We start from the raw sequence: 21,587 nt of genomic DNA, 5'->3' as shown, positions 1-21,587 counted from the left end.
CTTCCACCAAGTGGGTTCCAGTCTTTTATGCTCAGGTTGTCGGGCTTGGGGAAAAGAGTTTTAACCCACTGAGCCCGTTTCACCAGCCTGAGTGTTTATACCACGTGAAACTAGAATTCTTCACAAAGAAGGAAACACAGGTTCTTTTCTTAGTTTTAGCAAGATGTATTAGCATTATAGCAACCAAAATGCAAAGATTTATCACACTGTCGTCAGCACACTATGTTGTCTGTGATATGGTCTCTTTCCAAATGTAATTTGTCTAGCATCATATTTTATTGGTTAGGTTACAAATGAAGAGAACAGTTTTGGTGGTTTGTTTGCTTGTTGTGTTTAATTGTATTTAATAATGTTTAATGTTAGGGGAGGTAAGGAGATGGTTCACTGGGTAAGAGCACTTTCTGCTCCTGCAGAAGACCGCAGTTCTGTTCCCAGCACCCTACATGGTGGCTTACAACTGCCTGTAACTTCAGTGCTCGCCTCCCCACACATTGCATGCCTGCAGTACACTTACATACATGCAGGCAGAACAATCAGATCACATTAAAGGAAAATTTTTTTAAATCATTTTTTAATATACTCAATCGATTGCTATAAGAAACACTGGAAGTATTACTCCTGAAGACTTGATATAGCAGGTGCCTCTTGTGTGACATCCTGGGGAGATGTAAACAGATGCATCCAGATATGCTGGTGACAAGCCAAAGCAAGAATCAAACTCATGTCTAGCCTAGTGAACCAGTGACTTCAGCAAAGAGAGCCTCCCGTAGCTGTCTCCACCAAAGAGCCCTTCTGTCCCAGCACATAAACATTCTGACTTTCTGAAGCTTGACTTCTTCAGTTTCCTGAGTGTTAGGAGCCTCCCTTTCCCCTGGAGGAGAGACGGTTTCAGTTCTGAGGAACTTAGCCTCACACCAGTGTCTTCTTGGATAATGGAAAGGAGAGAACTTAAGTTTTTCAGCAATGTTACCAAAAACTAAGGCAGTTACAAAAGTTAAGCTTCTATTTTAAACATGAACTTAGAATAAAATAAAAGACAGGTTCATATGAATAAAATAGGAATGTTCTTGGTGTTGATGAAAGACACATGAATAGGTAATCCCTACCCAATAGGGACGTCTAGCAAAATAGACTAAACAAAATTTTCCTCTCTCCAATTGTCAGAACAGACTTGGTTCTTACGTAAGCCATGGTTTGAGTAGAGAGGGAAGCAGTGATGCAGATGTCACAGGACTCCTTCCTGTGCGCTGTTCTGTGTCACTTGTCAAGACACTAGACAGATTCCCATATAGCCTCTACTGCCTCCACAATACAGATTTCACTTAGTAGTAGTAATAGTGTCACACCTACTGGTGTGTGTGCATATGTATATTAGTGCCACCGCATGCACTTGGAGGTCAGACAACAGTTTGTGGAAATCTAATCTCTCCTTCCCATTCGTGGATCCCAGGGATTTAGCTGAGGTCATCAGGCTTGACAGCAGGCAACTTTCCCTCCTGAGCCAGCTCAGCATCCTGAGCCTGGGTTCTTTGAGGCAGTAGTTGAGAACCTCATTTATCACATCTGAATCTGACTTTGACTTTCGTTGTCAGGCTTGCTGACCAGCACCTACCTCTAAGCCACCCTCCATCCCCTGAACACCTTTATATTAGCCCCTTTCTCTTTTGTAGTTTCACTGGCTCTGCTATTCTCTACTTACTCTACTGCAAGAAAGACTTGGAAATGTTCTTACTAGAACTTCAGGTTGGGAGATACCCTATGATGGAAAGATTTTCTCCCTGCCCAGAAGTCAGTAGTGCCGTGACTGTAAACTTTTGGTGTAACAAAATATTAAAGATATGCCTATGGTTTCATAGACTTTTGTTGGATGGTTTTGGTGTAGTTTAAGTGAACCGTTCAAAATGAATGTATTCACCTGTATATGTCTGTTTCCTTCTCCCCAGGGCCTGTTACTATGACTAGCGTCCATCCCCCAATACGTTCACCTAGTGCCTCCAGCGTTGGAAGCCGAGGAAGGTAAACAGATTTAGCCATACTTACAGGTATAGTCTTTCCTTGGTATCCAGGGCCCATCCAAGTGTACCAAACCTGCAGGAGCTCAAGTCCTCTGATGGTACAGTGTTGCATATAATCTGGGCATATCTTTGCATGTGCCTTAACTCATCTCTAGGTTACTGATGCTGCCTAATACAATTTGACTGCTTCATAATTACTTGTTATTGCATTGTTAAGGGAATAATGACACCCCCCACCCTGAAGAAAATAGTTTGTACACATTCAGTTACAGGTACCATTCCTGCCACAAGGTATTTCCCATCCATATATGTGAAGGCCATGGGCAAGAAGAGCTAACTGTACATATAATTTCTTACAGTTGTTAATGTTTTGATGCTTAGTGCATCTTTTCTATTGTTAATTTTTAACTAATATTTTAATATGATTGAGTAGTTAAACTAAAGATAGAAAGTACTTGTCTAAGTGCTAAAAATAGGAAAGTATTTGACATTGTGGTAGCAAAGACAAGATTAGGCATAATATAGTAATATATAGACAAATTTTAGGGAACGAAGTAGAGTTTATGGTTTTGTTTTGAGACAGTGTCACACGGTGTAGTTTTAGTTGGCCAGGAGCTCACTTGTGTAATGAGACTGATCACTTTACTCGTCATGATGCCCTTGCCTGTGTCTCAGAATGAAGAAGCAATATTCTCACTGTTGTGATGATCAGACATTGGTTCTACACTAAAAGAAATTTTTACACTTAAGCTCCTACTTTAAGTTGTTATTGAGTTTTTCCCTCATTGTGTTTGAAACTTACCTCTAGGTGTAAATCTCATTTTTTTTTGTTTATCATTTGAAAGCAGCATTCTCTAGGAGGAAGTTTGCTCTGGTCCTCCTTAATATCAGAGTGGCGAATAGGACAAGGTTTCTGTTCGGCTACTACCTTTAAGGAGCAGAAGCAGAAGCCAGCAAGTGATACTCCAGTGTCTTAGCACAATCTGTGCACGAAAGTCTAGATTTCCTGTTGTCACTGACTAGACAGGAAATTGGAAAAGACTTAAAAAAAAAAAAAAGTTAGTTCTAAGATACCAGATCTAAGGCTCTAAGTCATTTGGGTATAGATTGGGTTATCGTGATGTCCAGATCATGACAGATCTGTTTAAAGGTTAATATGGAGGCCTTTCTGCCATCGCTGAAGAAATGAGTACCGCATTCTACAGCTGTGTTCTAACTTCATCACTGCTGATATAAGATGCAGTTATCACTGTGAAGTGACAGTCTTCCAGAGTGTTCTTCAGTTTACTGCTTTTAGGTAGTCTAACGTCTCCCTCTCGGTCTTTCTCCTTCGCAGCTCTGGCTCTTCCAGCAAACCAGCAGGAGCTGATTCCACTCACAAGGTCCCAGTAGTCATGTTGGAGCCAATTCGAATAAAACAAGAAAACAGTGGACCACCTGAAAATTATGATTTTCCTGTTGTTATAGTAAAACAAGAATCAGATGAAGAATCTAGACCTCAAAATGTAATTATACCAATGCTTGCAGTACTAATCCCATTGTAAGAGGCAAGAAAAGGATTTTCTAAATGGAGTTTCCCTCCTCTCATGACTCCAGATTGTATCAAGTTGACATAGAAACAGCCAGCGCTGTGTCTGATGTGTAATGTACATTAGTAGCTACAATAAACCATCTTTACACTTCAGGGGTTGACTTCCACACTGCTCACTTAGGCTTTAACTGTTGTAGCCACAGGGATTAAAGCATCCCCTTCAAAACATGCATATGTACATAAATGATGTCCTCTCTCTGTTTGCAGACTAACTATCCAAGAAGTATACTTACCTCCCTCCTCCTAAACAGTAACCAGAGCTCTGCTTCTGAGGAAACCGTGTTACGATCTGATGCCCCTGACAGTACAGGAGATCAACCTGGACTCCATCAAGAAAATTCCTCAAATGGAAAGTCTGAGTGGCTGGATCCCTCCCAGAAGTCCCCTGTACATGTCGGAGAGACAAGGAAGGAGGATGACCCCAATGAGGACTGGTGTGCTGTTTGTCAAAATGGTGGGGAGCTCCTGTGCTGTGAGAAATGTCCTAAAGTATTCCATCTTACTTGTCATGTGCCCACACTGACAAATTTTCCAAGGTAAAAATATGTCTATCTAAAGTATGAAGCCCAGGGTTAGGAGTGCCGCATAATACTCGAGCTTCTTAGCTGGCATGTGCGTGCCCGGGAGCTCTAGAGCAGAGGGATGGCAGGGAGGAAGGGGGTTACAGCTGGACAGGTAGGGAAGGCACAGAAGGGATTTCTTAAATCTAAGTTGTAATGAACTTTCGACAAAGGTTTGGCACAAATGTATACTCAAGTTCCTACAGTTTCCTGTTTCCTGTTCCGTGCTTCCTAGTCTTTGTGCTTCTCAGAAAGCTCATCTGTTGTGAAAAAACAGTCATAGGCCCTCTTTGGGCCCTTGTGGCACACAGCTGTCACTAAGCATGGAGGATAGAGGGAGGGCCACAAGTGTGATGTTTACTCAGACGTCAATGTTAACTTCTTAGTCCTTTGCATAAAATCTCTATTTCTTCTCTATACTGCCCTGTACCTGAGTTGTATCTGATAAATAGGCAGAGGATAAAACCCCTTCCAAAGAAACCTGTCGTAGGTGGCCTGCAGGTGATGGGAAGGTGGTGGTGAAGACAGATGTGACCTGCTCAGAACTCAAAAGTACATTATCCCAACAGTGGAGAATGGATTTGTACTTTCTGCCGAGACTTATCTAAGCCAGAAGTCGAATATGATTGTGATGCCCCCAGTCACAATTCGGATAAAAGGAAAAGTGAAGGCCTTACTAAATTAACGCCAATAGACAAAAGGGTAAGTTTTTTAATGTTTCCATGCTAGAGTATTAGGGCATGTTTTGTTATGTGCATTGATTTTATACTGAATTCTTTACCTTTAAGTCTCTTTCTCTCTCTTCCCTCTGTACACAGAGAGAAGAATCAATAGTAAGCTCGTGTGTGTGTGTGTGTGTGTGTGTGTGTGTGTGTGTGTGTACTTGTGTGTATGAGCCCTCATCCATGCATCTACACATGAAGACCAGAGGCTGACTTAACAACATGCCTTCCTCTTTTGCTTCCCACCATATTTTTGAGACAGGTCCTGTCAGTGAACATGGAGCTTACTGGGCTAGACTGGCTAGCCAGCCAGTACCTGCACTTCACTTGTTTTCCCATCCTCCCTCCTATCAGAGTTACAGGCGATGCTACCGCGCTTACCTTTTTTGCGTAGGTGTTAGGGATCCAAATCCAGGTGCATAGAAAAAGCACTTGGTCTACTGAACTATTAACCTCTTAATTAGAAAAAGAAAACTATATTAGCTAGGTATTTACAATACTATACTTGAGCAGAGTAAACTGTATATTTCTCATAGATATGGCTGGGCTTTGGGTTGGGAAGGCTAGTGCTGGGGTGTGGGGGTGGGGAGGATACCTGGGCAGTGGGCCCCAAGTCTCCACCATTCCCACCTCTTTGCTGCAGGCAAACATCAGGGTGCCTAGCTTCTTTACCTTCCATCTTAAGAGTTCAGCCCAGCTGTTCCCTGCTTTACTGACTGAGTCATCTCTTCAGTCCAACTAAGTCTTGGTTATTGTGGCAGGGCCAAGAAGAAACAAGGACTAACTGTAGCCCAGGCTAGCCCAAAACTCTGTATAGCATATACTGGCCTTGAAGTCACAACATTCCACTTGGCTATACGTTCCAAGTAATGCCCCACCTTGTTATTTGTTTCTGATTTTTTATTTTATTTTTGTTTTGTTTTGTTCTTTGAGACAGTATCACTGTTAGTCCAGTCTGTCATCAGACAGCAATCCTCCTGCCTCAGCCTTCCAGGTGCTGGATTACACAAATGGGTCACCAAGCACAGCTTTAGTCTGAGATTTTAAATTTTGTCTACCCTACTTTCTGTCTTGTTTCATATCTCTCCTCCTCTCCCTTCCCCCCAGACTTCTCTAGCACTATCCCTCCCACCCCAAAGCCCAGCCCTGTCTGTAAAGGATACAGTTTACTCTGCTCAAGTATAGTATTTCAGAACCTTTTGAGAATTGCCAGCAAGATTCACTTTTTGGTTTAATGTTTCTGGAAATAATTCCATACTTTGACCACATGAAATTTTACTTAACGTTTAACCATAATTTTTTATTACTAAAAAAGTTATCAAAATATATTCTTTAAAAGAAGCTGTGAAACTTGACATCTAAGAAGATGCTAGTACAGCCTGTGTTCCGTGGGAGGCAGGGCTCACCGCAGGACACTACTTTTTTCCGAGAGAGCTTCCTCCAGTGACCGCCAATTCACACAACGCAGACTGGAGTGACGGTCGTGAGGAGGGGCACTCATCTTGGGGACAAATGTATATTCCCTAGTGGGACTGGCTCACTCACCCAGTTTCAGGGACTCTCATAACCATGTCCCCTAAATTGTTCAAATGGGAAGCAAAACCCAAGGATTCAGTGTTCTCCTACTGATGCCCTGGGCTTTGGTTTTTATTGGGAGACCCGTGGAGTCTTTGAGAAAATGAGCTGACTTCCCTCTTCCTTGTATTTCCATTAGAAATGTGAACGCCTGCTTCTGTTCCTTTACTGCCATGAAATGAGCCTGGCTTTCCAAGACCCCGTTCCTCTAACTGTAAGTATTAATGTCATGTGTGCATGTCTACGTGGTGGGAGCACTTTTTAATTTTATTTATGAGGACCTAATTCTTTTACCATTTCAATAATTTCTTGTATCTAATCCAAATCTTTCTGTGGGCCGTCCTGTGGGGGAGTGTGTACAGATATGTGTAGGCAGCACACTCGGGGTCTTTGGGTTTTGAGAGAGGACCACAGCGGGGCTTACGTGTTGGACTCCGCTAGCTCTCTAGTCATCCCCAGGAGTCTGCCTGTCCCTGCCTCCCACAACTGGGATTCTAAGTGTGTGCGGCCATGCCTGGCTTAACAGGTTTGCATAGGTGCTTTGATCAAACTCATGTCTTCATGCCAGCCCACTAACACTTTGCTCACTGAGCCATCTTCTCTCTCTCTCTCTCTCTCTCTCTCTCTCTCTCTCTCTCTCTCTCTCTCTCACACACACACACACACACACACACACACACACATACACACAGAGTTTTCATCTTAAATACATGCTCTTTTTTCTCTTTTTAGTTAATTTGTTAGTTATCATATAAAATACTTGGTTTTATTATGACATTTTTATACATACATATCATTCTCTCTGTCTCAGTCTGTCTGTCCCTCTCGCCCTCTCTCTCACACACCCTCGCTCTCCTCCTGCACACTCCTCTCCCACTAGTTCCTTCGTCTCAAGCTCTCCTGATGTGTATGTGTGCATGAGTGAGTGCTCTAAATCTGAATGCCATATGAGACAGGACGGAACTTGCCTCTCACTTCCCCCGTCACTCTGTCCTGTCTCCTCACCGGCACTGCCCTTGCTCCCTCCACACAGATGCTCTCCTTACCTGTCCTATACAGTTCTCTTCTGAGCCGCTCACTTCACTTAGCATGATGATGTCAGGCTTCATGCATGTTCCTACAAGTGAGGTCATTTCACTAAATAGGTAATGCATGTTACCAGCAATTGGCTGATAATTCTGCTTGTTTCTTGGGTATCCTTCTCACCCCACCCGCTTTACTTTTATATTGGGATAGTTTTTATGTTTTCTGTATCTCAGAAGGCGTATATATGGCTTGAGTTGTTGGGGACAATAGCCACTATTTTTTTTTTTAATTAAGGCCTCTCTAGTTTATAGGTCTAGTCTTACAAAAAGTAGAATTTAATAATAGAAAAAAGCTGAGAATCGTGTGTAGGCATATATATATGCGCAGCTACTAAGCTACAGCCCCAGTCCAAAAAAGGAAATAAGAACTTCAGGGAGAAGGAACAGGGTAGAAAAGAATAGAAGTTTGTGCCCGTAATACTTAAAAATATAATCCAGGGCTGGAGAGATGGCTCAGGGATTAAGAGCACCCTAAAAGGTCCTGAGTTCAAATCCGAGAAACCAGCGACCACATGGTGGTTCACAACCATCTGTGATGGGATCTGATGCCCTCGGCTGGTGTGTCTGACGACAGCTACAGTGTACTCACATTCATTAAATAAATAAATCTTTAGAAAGTATATATAACCCAAAATTGTTGCTTTTTATGATTCTGGCTTACATTTCTGTTGACAGTACCAGCAGCCACAAGTTAACCCCCTTTTTCTTGAAATAAAGTATTTCATAAAAGTCACCTCGTTTATCCCCTGAATTGCCGGGATGGTTGATGTGGAATACAACTTGATTTTCAGCAGGGTTAAGTTAGGCTTGTAGGGTCATGCTAATGAGTATCAAAGCTGAGGAGCGAGCCCTTCTCTGCTTGGAACAGTACAAGACAAAATGGGTATGTTTGCTTGTTTTAGAAACAGGGTCTTATTATCTAGCCTTTGCTGGCTGTCAAGCAGATATGGATGTCATACTGGTCCTGCCTCTGCCTCCCAGGGCTGTGTTGATGACACACCAGCATGATCAGGCCTGGCCATCAGAGATAACGCTGTTGGGCAGAGCTGCCGTGCTTTACAGGGACCCACTCTTTGGTCTCCTTGCTTTTCTTTCTTTTTCTTTTTCTTAAACTCCTGGCTAACCTGGAATTCGCTGTGTAAATCGGGCTAGCCTCCCTTTCCCTCCCATGCCCTGGGATTAAAGGAGTGTGCCACTATACCCAGCTTAGTAATTGTTTATTTAACAACGAAGAGGGAGCACATAGGAGGTTTAAAGGAAAATACTGTGTGCCTTTGCTGGCCTGGAACTCCTCTCTTTTTCCATTAAAATCATGGTTAACTAGGTCACATAATAATCCTCATCAGCTTTACGGGTGTGGGTGTGTGTGGGTGTGTGGGTGTGTGGGGGGGTGGTGATTATTCCTTCATGGTAGCCGTTCTGGCTGGGATGAGATAGAATCTCAATGTAATTTTAGTTTTTATTTTCCTGACAGCTAACATTAGTAAACATTTTGTCCTTAATGCTTATTGGTCATTTATACTTTATCTCTTCTGGTTTAAATGTACACTGTGCAGTGGAAATATTTGCTTGTTCATATTTATTATAGCATTTTGCACAGCAGCTGATAGAAAGCCTAGCTGCTCATCAGCAGACAGTTGCATTTCAAAGTCCTGGGTATTGTTGAGTGGTGGTGGCACATGCCTTTAAATCCCAGCACTTGGGAGGCCGAAGAAGGTGGATCTTCACATTTAAGGCCAGCTTGGTCTACAAAAAAAAATAAATAAATAAAAAACAATGAAAATGTTATATATGCATAATAGGTTTTTAGTTAGCCATAAAGACTAAAGTTATATCATTTTATAAAAGATAGCTATGTGGAGATAAGTCTATGAACCCAGAAAGGTGTCACATGTTTTCTCTCAATGGTGGGTTTTCTGCTAATCTCTCTCTCTCTCTCTCTCTCTCTCTCTCTCTCTCTCTCTCTCTCTCTCTCTCTCTCTCTCTCTCATGCCTGGGAACTGGGAGGGGAGACTTTTGGTATAAGTCTTGATACACTAAACTATCTGTATGATACCCAACATTATATACAGTAAAAATATACCAATATAAAATGTTTTTTAGAGAAAGTTGCACAAGACCTGTGTGAAAACAGCAGATACTTGTAAATGTTTGTTTCTTTGATTTTGTTTTTCACCAGTGACAAAGTAACATGAAGAAAAATAGCATGTACTATAGGACCGGGTACAATTTACTTATTTATATTATAATAACTCATTTGTTTTGTAAGGTGCCTGATTATTATAAAATAATTAAAAACCCAATGGACTTGTCAACCATCAAGAAAAGACTTCAGGAGGATTATTGCATGTATACAAAGCCTGAAGATTTTGTAGCTGATTTTAGATTGATCTTTCAAAACTGTGCTGAATTCAATGAGGTGAGATGGGGCGAGGCCACAGCAATGTGGAGAGTGATCTTAACCAGACAGCTTGCCAGCAGTGAGGTCCCAAGATGTCTGTGCTAGCGTAAGTTTGCAGTGTCGCAAGTCTACCAGGGTATGGCAGAGCTTGCTAGGGAGGTTTATTCACACTGAGTTTGCAAAGTTTTATCTGTGGTAAGTGCAAATGTGAGACTGCCTGAGGCTGAGACAGTTTAGAGTAAGAGTTTACCATTCCTTCCTTTTATTTGCACGCCGTGCACTTAGACTTCAGTTTATCTGGAAATAATAAGGATGTAGCCAACAGTTCTCATCTACAAGCTTCTCGCTTTATGTGAACTGTCTTTTTGTTGATTGTTGTTTGTTCTTTTGTTGTCATTTCTTATCCTACCTACCCATGATCATCTCGTCACCTCGCTCAGGTGACCCATCCGTGTTGTCACCACTTTTTCTGGAAGGAGTCCGTGCACAGCGTAGCCCCAGACTAGTGCTTGTTTTACAGTAGGACATCGCTAAGTGCCTTCCCAGCAGTCCATTAAGCTTCCTAGTTGTTTGCCAAATAGGAACAGAATTATGAAAGATTCTTTTTATTAACTAAGATGTGGGTCTTTGGGGTGTTAATTCCTACCTTTATTTTTATCCCGCAGCCTGACTCTGAAGTAGCCAATGCTGGTATAAAACTTGAAAGCTATTTTGAAGAACTTCTAAAGAATCTTTATCCAGAAAAAAGGTTTCCTAAGCTAGAATTCAGGCATGAAGCAGAAGACTGTAATTTCAGTGACGACTCAGACGATGACTTTGTACAGCCCCGGAAGAAGCGCCTCAAAAGCTCGGAGGACCGCCAGCTGCTCAAGTAGGGCAGCAGTGGGCCAGTGCACTGTTAAAGCAGAAACCTTGTCGGTGGTGGACGATCATGACAGAGCAGGGTTTGTGCGCTCCATGGCCTCTTTTTGCTGTTTACTGGACTTTGGTTTCTTTAATAACCCATTTCTTTAATCTTTCTCATTGGTAATAAAAGAAGGATGGAAGGAAATGTGTACAAGAATAAAAGAAGGAAGAAAAGGTAGAAAAAAACAGCAAAGAAAGAAAAGACATTCTTCCCACTCGTTGGATTTCATACAACAACCTGGAATAAGAACTCAATTGAAAGAAATAGTTTGAAGAAAATTGAGATTTTAGTGTGATTTGGATGTGTGATAATCCATTTTTAGAATATTAATCTCATTACCTATTAATTATGGCCAACTGTAAGAAGATAGGTTTATTAAATGGGAGTGGAAACAGAGTTCTTTCCCAGGCTGCCTGCCGGAAAAGGTGTAGACAGATGCTGTAATACACCAAATAGTTTCCATGTAAGATTTCCATTAAAGAAATCAGGAAATACAAATGTTTGATTATTGTTTTGTTTTTTCTTGACTGTCAGAGATGCTGGGCATAGCAGGTCTTTCTTGGTTTGCTAGATCGGCCTTTTCTTCAGCTTCCTTGAGGGAAGTAGGTGTGCATGTTACATGTTGCTGTTTAATTCATCCGCTCCCCCCACCCCACCCCTCCTTGTGCAGAGCTGAGAGTCAGACTCGTTGCTAGTGGCTTTTCTTTTTTTGGGGGGGGGTTGGGAGGAATGAGGCAGGGCTGGTGGTTGGGTGTTTTGAGACTTTATTTCTGTAGTCCTGGCTGTCCTGTAATTCACTCTGTAGACCAGTCTGGCCTCAAACTTAAGAGACCTGCCTGCCCCTGCCTCCTGAGTGCTGGGATTAAAAGTGTGACCCATAGGTTCACAATGAGGCTTAATAGAACAGAACCGTGGAATATACAATACAATAGGGTACAGCAATGTTTGATTGATTTTCTTTAGCTTGTGTCCTGAGGCTACCCTGTTTAAGTTCCCGAATGGGCTTTCATCTGTCCTTCTCATTTCAAAGAGCGGATGTTGTGGAGTTGGGAAGAGTTCAGTTGGGAGGGTAGTATTGTGAGGTGTTTGTGAACTATGCCTTGTTAGCTTTCAGTTTGCTTTTTTTTTTTTTTAAAAGAACTTTATATGTCATCTTTGATCTGCCTTAATTCATGATTTAATTTTCTTTGGGAGAAAGAGAAAAAGAATTTATTCCTTTTGCTTGTTTGTTTGTTTTTTGGGGGGGTTCGGGGGGAGAACCCAGATAAAGAACCAAATGAGACTAAGGTAGAATAAAATCATGTGTACTGTTGTATTGGCTCAATGCTGACAAAACACAAGAACAGTTTAGTTTGCCAGAGAGACTTAGTATTCGGGCATTTGAATTGTTGGGCAGAGAAATCGTTCTCCTTCGGTTGACAGAATAAAGCGCTGCTGACCCGAGGCTCATTTGGCCGCATTGCCTCCCCAAATTAAACTGTAGCTGGACATGGCAGATGTAGTGTCAGACACACGCTCAGAGAGCCAGCAGGAGAAGGAGAAGTTCAAGGTCATCCTGCGGAGCCTGGTCAAGGCCAGTCTCTGCTGTGTGAGATGCTGTTGGGGGCGGGGCAGGGCAATGGTGAGGTTGAACAGCATTGCTGAGGTTGCTGGTTGGAGAACATTGTATACGTCCATTATTAGCAATAGTTTCCCATTCTCTAGGCAACCTATATAATACTCCAGTTACACATAACCACTGTAACAGTCTTAGTCCATTTTCTAAGTGTGTTTTGTGTGCTATAGTGTTTGTTGTGTTGATTTGAATATGCAGCTGACATTTATACTGGAAACACAGTCTGAACAAAGGTTAACAATACATAGACCCTTGGAGAAGTGGGGTTTTATGTTCAGTTCAGTCCTGGCCCTTCTACCTCTACCTCCCTGATGCGGGGACTAAAGTGGTGTGCGACCATGCCCTCAACTTTGGGGGTGGATGGTTGGTTTGCTAGTTTGCATTATTATTTGTGAGAAGTAGTTAAACTTGCATGGTTGAGTCCAATGTTTCAAGTGTGGCAGCTGCGGACCATTTTTATTTTAATATTTAAAGATTTATTTTTATTTCATATGTGCTCATGTTTGTCTGAATATATGTTTGTGCATCATGTGTGTGCCTGGTGCCCACCCACCTAGGCTAGAAGGGGGCGTTGAATACCCTGAAATTAGAGTTAGAGAGGATGGTCAGCCACCATATGAGTGCTGGGAACCAAACCTGGGTCTTCTGCAAGAGCAATAAATGCTCTTAACCACTAAGCCATCTCTCTAGCCCCAGCTGTGGAACTCTGGGCAATACATTCCTTTTTGCAATCTTAGAATACTGTTCTCTGATAGATCATCTTCCACACACCATCTGAATTAAAACAGTACTTATGTAAATTATTTTGAGAATTATCACTAAGTGGGGGGTAGGGCTTAAATAAGGTAAATATAATTTTTGTGTGTTTCAGCCAGAGTCTACTGATATACCCCAGTCACTATTATATTCTGTGCCATAGTAACCTTTCAAAAGAGTGCTATATTTCACCACTACCAGTTTTTGCTGAATGAAAGACAGTTGAAAGCCATGTTTCTTGTAATGATATTTAATAGTATATTATTAAAAGTAAATGTCTTGAGTTTTCTACCAGTAACACTCTGATAGCTATATCATTTACAAGAACCAATGTGTTCAGATGGATCCACACTAAATGGTCTTAAACTGTAATAGCTTTTAAAAAAGCAGTCGAACTCTATCCCATATTGATTTGAGATGACTACCACACAAAATAAAAGAAAAAAACTGTTCAGTTTGATTTAGCAGTCTTGACCTAAACTTACTCCAGGATGTACAGTCTTAGGTAAAACCTCTGCTACAAACACACTGCTCTCACGGAACATGACCATTGCCTTTGAAAGATGATTCTAGATATGCAGACCACACAGGGGGTAGGATTTGCTTTTGCTTCCCCTTGTAGCACACGCAGCAGGGAAACTCACAGAAGCATACACGTACTGAACAGACAAAAGGCAAATGACACTCTACGTCAGCACCCGGCTGTGTGGTCCCTTTGTACTTGGAATTCACAGGCTCTGCTTAACTGGACGGAGGGGTGGGGAGAACAAAGACCCTTCCTTCTGTGGTACTTCTGCTTTTCCAATCTAAAGAATGGCTTGGCTGCCACCCAGAGGCAGGTGCAGAAGTGTAGCTGAGAATGGTGTCACAAGGCCACCCCAGCCAGACCGGGCACTACCCTGCCAGCTTCTCATTCAAAAGGTGCATTTGCAACTCACTGCTGGAGCAGGACGGACACACTTTGCATTGTTGAACATGTAAAGGAGGCTCTCCTGCTGAGGCCTGAGCCAAACCAATGTGAGTTGTTTCACGGGAAACAAAAGGTTTTGAGTTTCGGCTGAAAGTATTATAAAGAGAAAGTGTGTTCATTTTTCTGTTTATCTAAAATCTTTATGAATGAGGGAAATAGATCTGATTGGGTCATTTAAATTGCAGATATGACCTCCTGAGTTAAAGTACTGTATGTGTTTTTTTAACCAAATGCCATATTTTTTAAAGTACTGAATAGATCCGTGTAAAATAATAGTTGTCGATTTTGTATTTATTTTGCCTTGGGTAGGAATTCCGCCATTTTTCCCACGCAGGTGTCTCTTACTTATGCATCAGGTCACAAGCTTCTCCACAGAGGTTTCACAGTTGTGAAGGACATCTGAAGCAATAGTAATTTTAAATTGTGTTTTTGTTTCTTTGGAGATTGGTGCTTTGAAATGTAATAAAAAAAATTAACTGATAAATTTTTACTGTGACTATTTTACCACAGCAGAGACTTTTGTAATGGAAGACTTAATGGGGAAAAAAACGGTATTTTAGTAGCATTTTCTAGTCCGAGTTCTCATGTATTCTTAGCAGCTGGAGCATCATTGCCTGTAGAGATGTGCTATGGTCCATAAACAACAGGACTTTTTTAGTTCTAATATGTATGTCCTTTACCTTATATAAACCAAGAAAAAACTGACAAAGGAAAATCGACTGCAGTGTCTTCCTCCTTGGACGTAGATTTTGAACAGTGATACTGGTTACCTAATCTCGTCTCTTTCAGGGTGTTCTGATGATGGTGTTAAGAAAACCAACCCCAACCAGGTAGTGATGCTCATCTTTAATCCCAGCACTTGGGACTTAAGAGGCCAACCTGGTCTTCAAAGCAAGTTTATTACAGTCAAGTTTACACAACAAAATCCTGTCTTGACAAAACAAATGAACAACAAAGAAAGCCAGCCCAAGATACGGGAAGTTCAATTTCTATTACAAAAGGAAGTTGTATCATGAAGGCTTGTGTCCTAAAGCTTTGCTTATATTAATTTTAATAAAGGTGGAAAGTGCGGTAGTTATAAATGTTTTAAAAGTCACTACTAGACTTGTTAATATTTTTGTTTATTGGTGTTTTCCATGCATCTATATCTGCATTATGAGGTATGGACAAGGTGAGATGTCGTATCTGCAGGGAATTGTACCTGGGTCATCTGGAAAAGTAGTCTGTGCTCTCAACTGTCTGAACCATTTCCCCAGCCCCACTCCTGAGCTTTTCATAGATTTAAGTTTGGTCCTAGAAATTTCTTCCCTGGTAGTTTATAACATTTATTTTCTAATGTGGCGTGACAGAAGGGTTGCTTAATCATCCCCCACTATGTAGCAGGAATTGTGGGAATGGATTCTTTGCATGTGTTCTTAGGCATTAACCCTAAGGCAAGTGAGCCAGAAAATGTAGTCCGCTACCAACAGCGACAGTGCTTATCCCATCTAGTCTCTAACAGTATGCTAATGACGTGTTTATCAAATTCAAAAAATAAAATTTAGCATATTGTAGACAGCATTTACTGATTATACTCTCAAGTCTTAGATCAGATTCTCTATGTAAGACTATCCAATTCTGACATGCTGTTTCTACTATACTTTTTATTATTCTCTAGTACCTCAACCAATATTGACCTCAAGTCTTAGGGATCTGTGAAACAATTCCAGTAAGTTCTTACTTTAAAAAAAAAAGTGACTTGGGCTGGCTGTGTGCTGAGGTCAATTGCCTAAGTACCACAAAGTGTGGAGAGAGAAGCAGAGCCATATACGCACAATAAGGAGGGGTAGGCCTGGAGATGAGAGGGTGTTGAGGAACAGCCTGATGTGGGGAGCCTGCACTGCCACCAGGTACCATGTCTGCGTTCATGCCTGTGGCCCATGAACCAAAGGCCATGCAGACAGACATTCCTGATCTAGAATGTTGCCAGGGACTGTGCTGTTGTCCGAGGGCTGTGCAGAGCTGGCCCCATCCCTCGCTGGCTTTGGCAGCACAGTTGAGATGGCCCTAGTGGCAGACATAGGTTAGAGGTCATGGGAGAGTTGGTCCTACCCTTTTTTCAGCCCTGGGAGAATGGGCAACACAGTAAAGCTGACCCCCATGGCGTTGGCACTGGTGAATCAGACCCAAGGGCATGACATGGGGAGATGGGGCCCCACCCCTTAAGAGGTTTGTATATAGCTTCCTATGGAAGAACCCTACTGCATTTGTGTGTGCCTTGGTTGCCTTAATATATACTTGCTTTCTTAATTACCAATACAGAAATCAACCCATTTAAAAATACTCAGTAATTCAGAGAAGATCAAATATACTTTTCTCCACATAGTATTACAGGTCCTCATTTAATTTGCTGTGGGGGGAAAAAAAAGAAATTAGTAAGGCTTTGTTCTCAATTTACAGGGAATTAGATACATCATTTACAACGTTAGCTTTATAATTTAAAGTTGATACAACACGGATAGGATCTAAAGAAGTTTACACTATATACTCGTCCTGGATCTCTCTTGTAGATCAGGCTGGCCTTGAATTCACATCACCTGCCTCCTGAATGCTGGAATCAAGGTGTGCACCACCATGCCAACATTGTTTACTAACAACACTAAGCTAGTCACCAAGTTGGTTTATCCAGTCAAATTACTGCTCTACTGTTTTTAAAAAGATTCCATGTGAATATGGTCACAGCAGGAAGCTGTGTATCTATATGTATGTCTTTAATTTTCCTGAAGACACCACCACGCAGTAGCCAGGATGTGTTTGTATGTATATATTGAACCAATATGTTAAAGGCTCATCATGACCCAGTGCCAAGTGTTTGTGTCCCGCCCTGGCTTTATGAGTAGGTCTGAGTTGTCCTGTGGGGCACATTGAATGATCTGTTAGGTTCTTCATTCTTATTTGTAAGTTTGGTAGCTCACACTTAATAACCCTAGCACTTGGAAGGCCGTCACCAGTGTATGAAGTGGAAATTTTGGAAGGTAATGGAAACTTAAAATTTGCTCAGCTTGTCCCTAGTGATCCTTTGCATAGCAGGTGTGGTGATATCTTATAAGAAAGGCAACACCTGAGTCATCTTGTCTGATTCTTGCTCAGTGATCAGACCAACTGCAGGTTATTTCTGGTAGCCCAGTGCTCTAACATAGAAAAGTCCTCAGACCCTCTTCATATACTTGTTCTTGGTAGGCCTCCATGTTCCAAACTGAGAGCCGTGGTTCCAAGTCCCCAGGGACTTGAACATAGATCTATGTTAAAGAACCCGTGCCCTCCCTTCATCCACATCCTCCAGAGAAATAAGGAGCCCAAACACAGAGATCGGGGCCAAATAATTCTGCCTTCATAATCTTGAATGTTAATTAAACCAATCATGAAAGGAAGGATGAGAAAGAACTCAAAGGGGGGAAAAGCCAGTCCTTTGCATCAGAACTGATTAGTCTGGGGGAGATGAAGCCATTAGGGGCCATCTGGCCATATAACTGGTCCCTTCCCTAGTCAGTACCATGGTGGTCTGGTAAGGCATTTGCTCAGGCAGGCTTCATATTAGCTACATGTGCTTAATTCAGCTCTGAAACTTGTCTTCCAGATGCGGTGGAACTGGAGGTCAGTTTACTTAGGGCAGCTGGAAATCACGGGCTATGGGTATCTAAAGCTCATATACCAACCTGCTTCTACTGGTACTTCTATATGCTTCTACATGATGCCTCAAGTTAGGCTTTCCAGCCCAGGGAGTCCACACTGAAATTTCCACCACTCACTACATTCACTGCAGATATTAGGGGAAGAAAGCTCATCTGCTATATCCAGACCATGTAATCCCAAAGACTCTGTGGTAATGTCTTCACCCAGCTCCCTGTTTGCCCAACAGTGCCTTTTACATAAGAAGATAGGAAGCGAATTCTTAATTAACGTCACCTTATTGCTGCTAAAAACTATATGTGAGAAAGGCTGTAAGCTAAGAATTTTTATCAGGACCCTCTAATAAGAATTTTTTGCCTGATTAAATAAAGGCTGCCCATAGTCCAAGCTTCTCTTTGGCCAAAAGTGGTGGCTAAGCGACGGCTTAGATGAATTACTGTTGGGTTCTATTCTCAACTAGCACCCATGTTGGGCACCTCATAAATACCTGTAACTCCAGCTCCAGGGGATTTGCACTCATTCACATATCCACATACACATATACATATGCATAATTTAAAATAGTTTTAGGTGATAACTAAGACAGTCCAAGAGCTTCCGGAGTCGCATACCTGCAAAGCACGTCCTTTGGTCTCAATGGGAAGAGTAAATGCAGAAATGGCGCACAGGACACAGACAGATGAGAAAAGACAGAGGGCTCCCAGGAATGAGGCACTCATTAGCACCTGTAGTCAGAACAGAAGGACTTGATTCATTATGCCCCTACCACTTCACTGGCAAAGACTGTGAGCAAATGCATATATAAGTGGTTCTTGTAGCCAAATGTGTTGTTGAGCCCTTGGATCCTTGGTTTGATTGGACCAAGCTGGGACAGGCATCTTGAGTGACTGGCATTAGTACACACTGACCACCTTACATCTCCATCTGAAGACACAGGAGAGTTTGTTCTGCTTCTACACTAATCCAGCCTACTTAATTCCTAATCTTCCTTCACTTCTGACAGGGCAACAGAACTTTTTTTTTTCAGAAGAGATAATATCAAGAGTCTTTAAAAAGATTACCCCCCCATCTTGTCTCTATTTACAGTGTTTTGTGTCACTGTCAGAACTTTTGTTTTAAGACAGGATTTCTCTCTGTAGGCCTGGCTGCCCTAGAACTCATTCTGCAGACCAGGTTGACTTCAAACTCTAAATTCTGGGATTAAAAAGTATATGCCACCACACCCGGAGGACTGTCAAAAACGTTCCATTTGATGTTTTTTTTTTTTTTTTTTTTTTTTCCATATAAGAAAGGGTTTCTGTCAGTCCATACACCTTTGACTGGATCTTTTCACTTTTCTACTGGCTAACCAAAGATTTTATGAACACATTTTTCCAGGAGAGTGCCCAGATAGTTAAGAACTTGACAGTTATCAACTACTTTGAACAGGATGATTGCCTACAGTGCAAAAGGAACAAGGAGGCCTGCTAACATCAGACTATGTACAATTTTGAAAGATCTGGAAATTCCCTAGTCTAGTCCAACCCTGTCATTTTAGGGATGAGCTTGCCCTGACTCATCACAATGACTATTGCTCCAAAGTCTTGGGTCTCTGGGAACCAGAGCCTAGTGATGCTACCACTTACATTCTTTTAAGATACCAAACTCAGAAACCTATCTCCAGTATGTAGTCTACTGCCTTCCAAACTGGCAAATAACACCACATATGTAAACAGAACCCATCACATTAACCTCTAATTGGAGTTGACCTAACATGATAGATGGTATTCATATGGGGGGGTTGTACTTTGAAGGGTTTGGGATTGACAAGGTCTCGGGTAGCACAGGTGTGCCTTATACTTACTCACTATATAGTTGTGGTTAGCCTATCACCTAGCTCTCTGCTCTTTGATTTTCAACACCAAAATAAAATCTTCTGAAGCATGAGGGTGGGAAAACAGAAAACAGACAGAACCCAAAAGAGACTAGATAACCTGCAGAGTGTTGAGGTCACCACACAACATGCCTAGAATCCAACACTTGTTACTGAACCTCAAAATTCTCACCACCACTAGAACGGGTTCTAAATTATACATTTTTTCACCTATTTCAAGACCCTAAGTTGGGTAAGACTGAAGAGTTGAGTTTAAATCATGTAATTATTATACAAGCCAGAGCCAGAGAACAACTATCTAGTCTTGTTGCTCCCCTAGAGATATGTAGGACTCTGATTCGTAGCAATCCAGTGCATAGCTGTCACTGCATTCTTAATACATCCTAAGCAAGCCAAAGGAATTTTCTATTCTTCATTATCAAGAAGTCTACGTAATTACATGGTTGTAGGAATGGTCTAGGACCTAGGGATGTAGCTTATTGTTAAGAGACCATGCTTAGCATGTGGTCTTAGAGTTTCTAATGTAATAAAACACCATGACCAACAGCAAGTTGGGTTTGTTTTATACTTCTAGATCATTGTCCATCATTGGAGGAAGTCAGGACAGGAACTCAAGCAGGGTTGGAACCTGGAGGCAGGAGCTGATGCAGAGGTCATGGAAGGTGCTTACTGGCTTACTTCCCCTGGCTTTCTCAGCTTGATTTCTTATAGAACCCAGAACCACCAGTCCAAGGATGGCACCACTCAACATTTATCACTAAATTGAGAAAATGCCCTACAGCTGGATCTCATTTTCTCAACTGAGGGTCCTATCTCTCTGATGACTCTAACATGTGTCAAATTGATACACAAAACCAGCCAGTACAGCATTTGGTGTCCTGAGTACAGTCAGCATCATAAAAATAAATATTCAGTTAAAATTCATCTTTCCAACATTCACTCCATATTGTCAAAGTCAAAAGGAAAAAGAACTCTTCTTCTAAAAGTTTCAGGAACTAAGGATGTAGATCACCTAGCTTGTGGGAGGCCCCAAGTTCAATCAGCACAAAACACTAAGATCTAAAAAGCAGTGCTGTGTAGCTCAGTGATAGAGAAGTTACTCAGGATGAACAAGGGTCAGGGTTCAGTCCCCACACCAGGAAGGAAAAACACTAAAAGCAGAGCCTAGACCAGAGGTAAGAGAGAGCTCTATGTGACAGTCAATTAGACAGCATTCATAGACATTCATATACAAGATGAAAAAGCTCAAACATCAGCTAAAACTAAGAGCAGAAATAGTTCAGACAACTAGAGACCTTAACATATCCCTTGTTTTAAGATTTTTGTCATTTATATGTATGTATGTGCATATGTGTGAATGAAGATGTCCATGAAGGCCAAAGGGGGTGTCAGTCCCCTGGAGCTGGGATTAGAGGCAGTTGTGAGCTACCTGATGTGAGTGGTAGGTACTGAACTTTGGTCTCCTGGAAGAGCAACAAGAGCTGAATCCACTATCCCTTTCTTAATAGACAAAAAGAAAGAAAAAAAGAAAAAGAAAAAGAGGAATTGAACTTCATGACAATTAAACCAACAAGGTCCGATTACAGTCCATCCAGTATCAACATCAATATCCTTTTTAAAATGTTCATCAAATGCTAATTGGGATAAACCATATCCTTGGACATAAAATAAATTTCAGTAGTCTTGAAACAATTAAAATTGTTTTCTAACTAAAATGGCAACATGTTATAGAGACAATAGCAAAATCTTCAAACATTTTTAAGCTATCAAAAAATTCAATCTGAACTGAATACAGTGGAAATGATTTAAACTTGTGAGACACAGCTAACAGTGTCAAAAACCATTACT

General features: G+C 41.6%; 2 protein-coding genes across 3 annotated transcripts in view; one reads left to right on the top strand and one right to left on the bottom strand.

Moving 5' to 3' along the window:
* Positions 1 to 11,325, top strand: part of TRIM24 (tripartite motif containing 24) — a 97,227-nt gene extending 85,902 nt beyond the window's left edge. For both annotated transcript variants that reach the window (XM_080932034.1, XM_080932033.1), the window contains exons 13-19: positions 1,944 to 2,016; positions 3,352 to 3,520; positions 3,814 to 4,142; positions 4,736 to 4,868; positions 6,603 to 6,677; positions 9,818 to 9,967; positions 10,615 to 11,325. In XM_080932034.1, coding sequence (XP_080788160.1) covers positions 1,944 to 2,016; positions 3,352 to 3,520; positions 3,814 to 4,142; positions 4,736 to 4,868; positions 6,603 to 6,677; positions 9,818 to 9,967; positions 10,615 to 10,824 — 1,139 coding nt within the window. In that variant the 3' untranslated portion in view covers positions 10,825 to 11,325. The remainder of the gene's footprint in view (positions 1 to 1,943; positions 2,017 to 3,351; positions 3,521 to 3,813; positions 4,143 to 4,735; positions 4,869 to 6,602; positions 6,678 to 9,817; positions 9,968 to 10,614) is intronic.
* Positions 11,326 to 12,302: 977 nt separating this feature from the next.
* Positions 12,303 to 21,587, bottom strand: part of SVOPL (SVOP like) — a gene marked incomplete at both ends in the record, with an annotated part of 52,418 nt that continues 43,133 nt past the window's right edge. Inside the window, 3 exons of the mRNA XM_080932408.1 lie at positions 12,303 to 12,505; positions 16,012 to 16,243; positions 18,478 to 18,591. Coding sequence (XP_080788534.1) covers positions 12,303 to 12,505; positions 16,012 to 16,243; positions 18,478 to 18,591 — 549 coding nt within the window. The remainder of the gene's footprint in view (positions 12,506 to 16,011; positions 16,244 to 18,477; positions 18,592 to 21,587) is intronic.

The sequence above is a fragment of the Micromys minutus genome, assembly GCF_963924665.1.
Source record: "Micromys minutus genome assembly, chromosome: 18".
NCBI classification, from domain to species: Eukaryota; Metazoa; Chordata; class Mammalia; order Rodentia; family Muridae; genus Micromys; species Micromys minutus.
The sequence above is the reverse complement of the archived record's forward strand: the minus strand, read 5'-3'. Positions and strand labels throughout refer to the sequence as shown.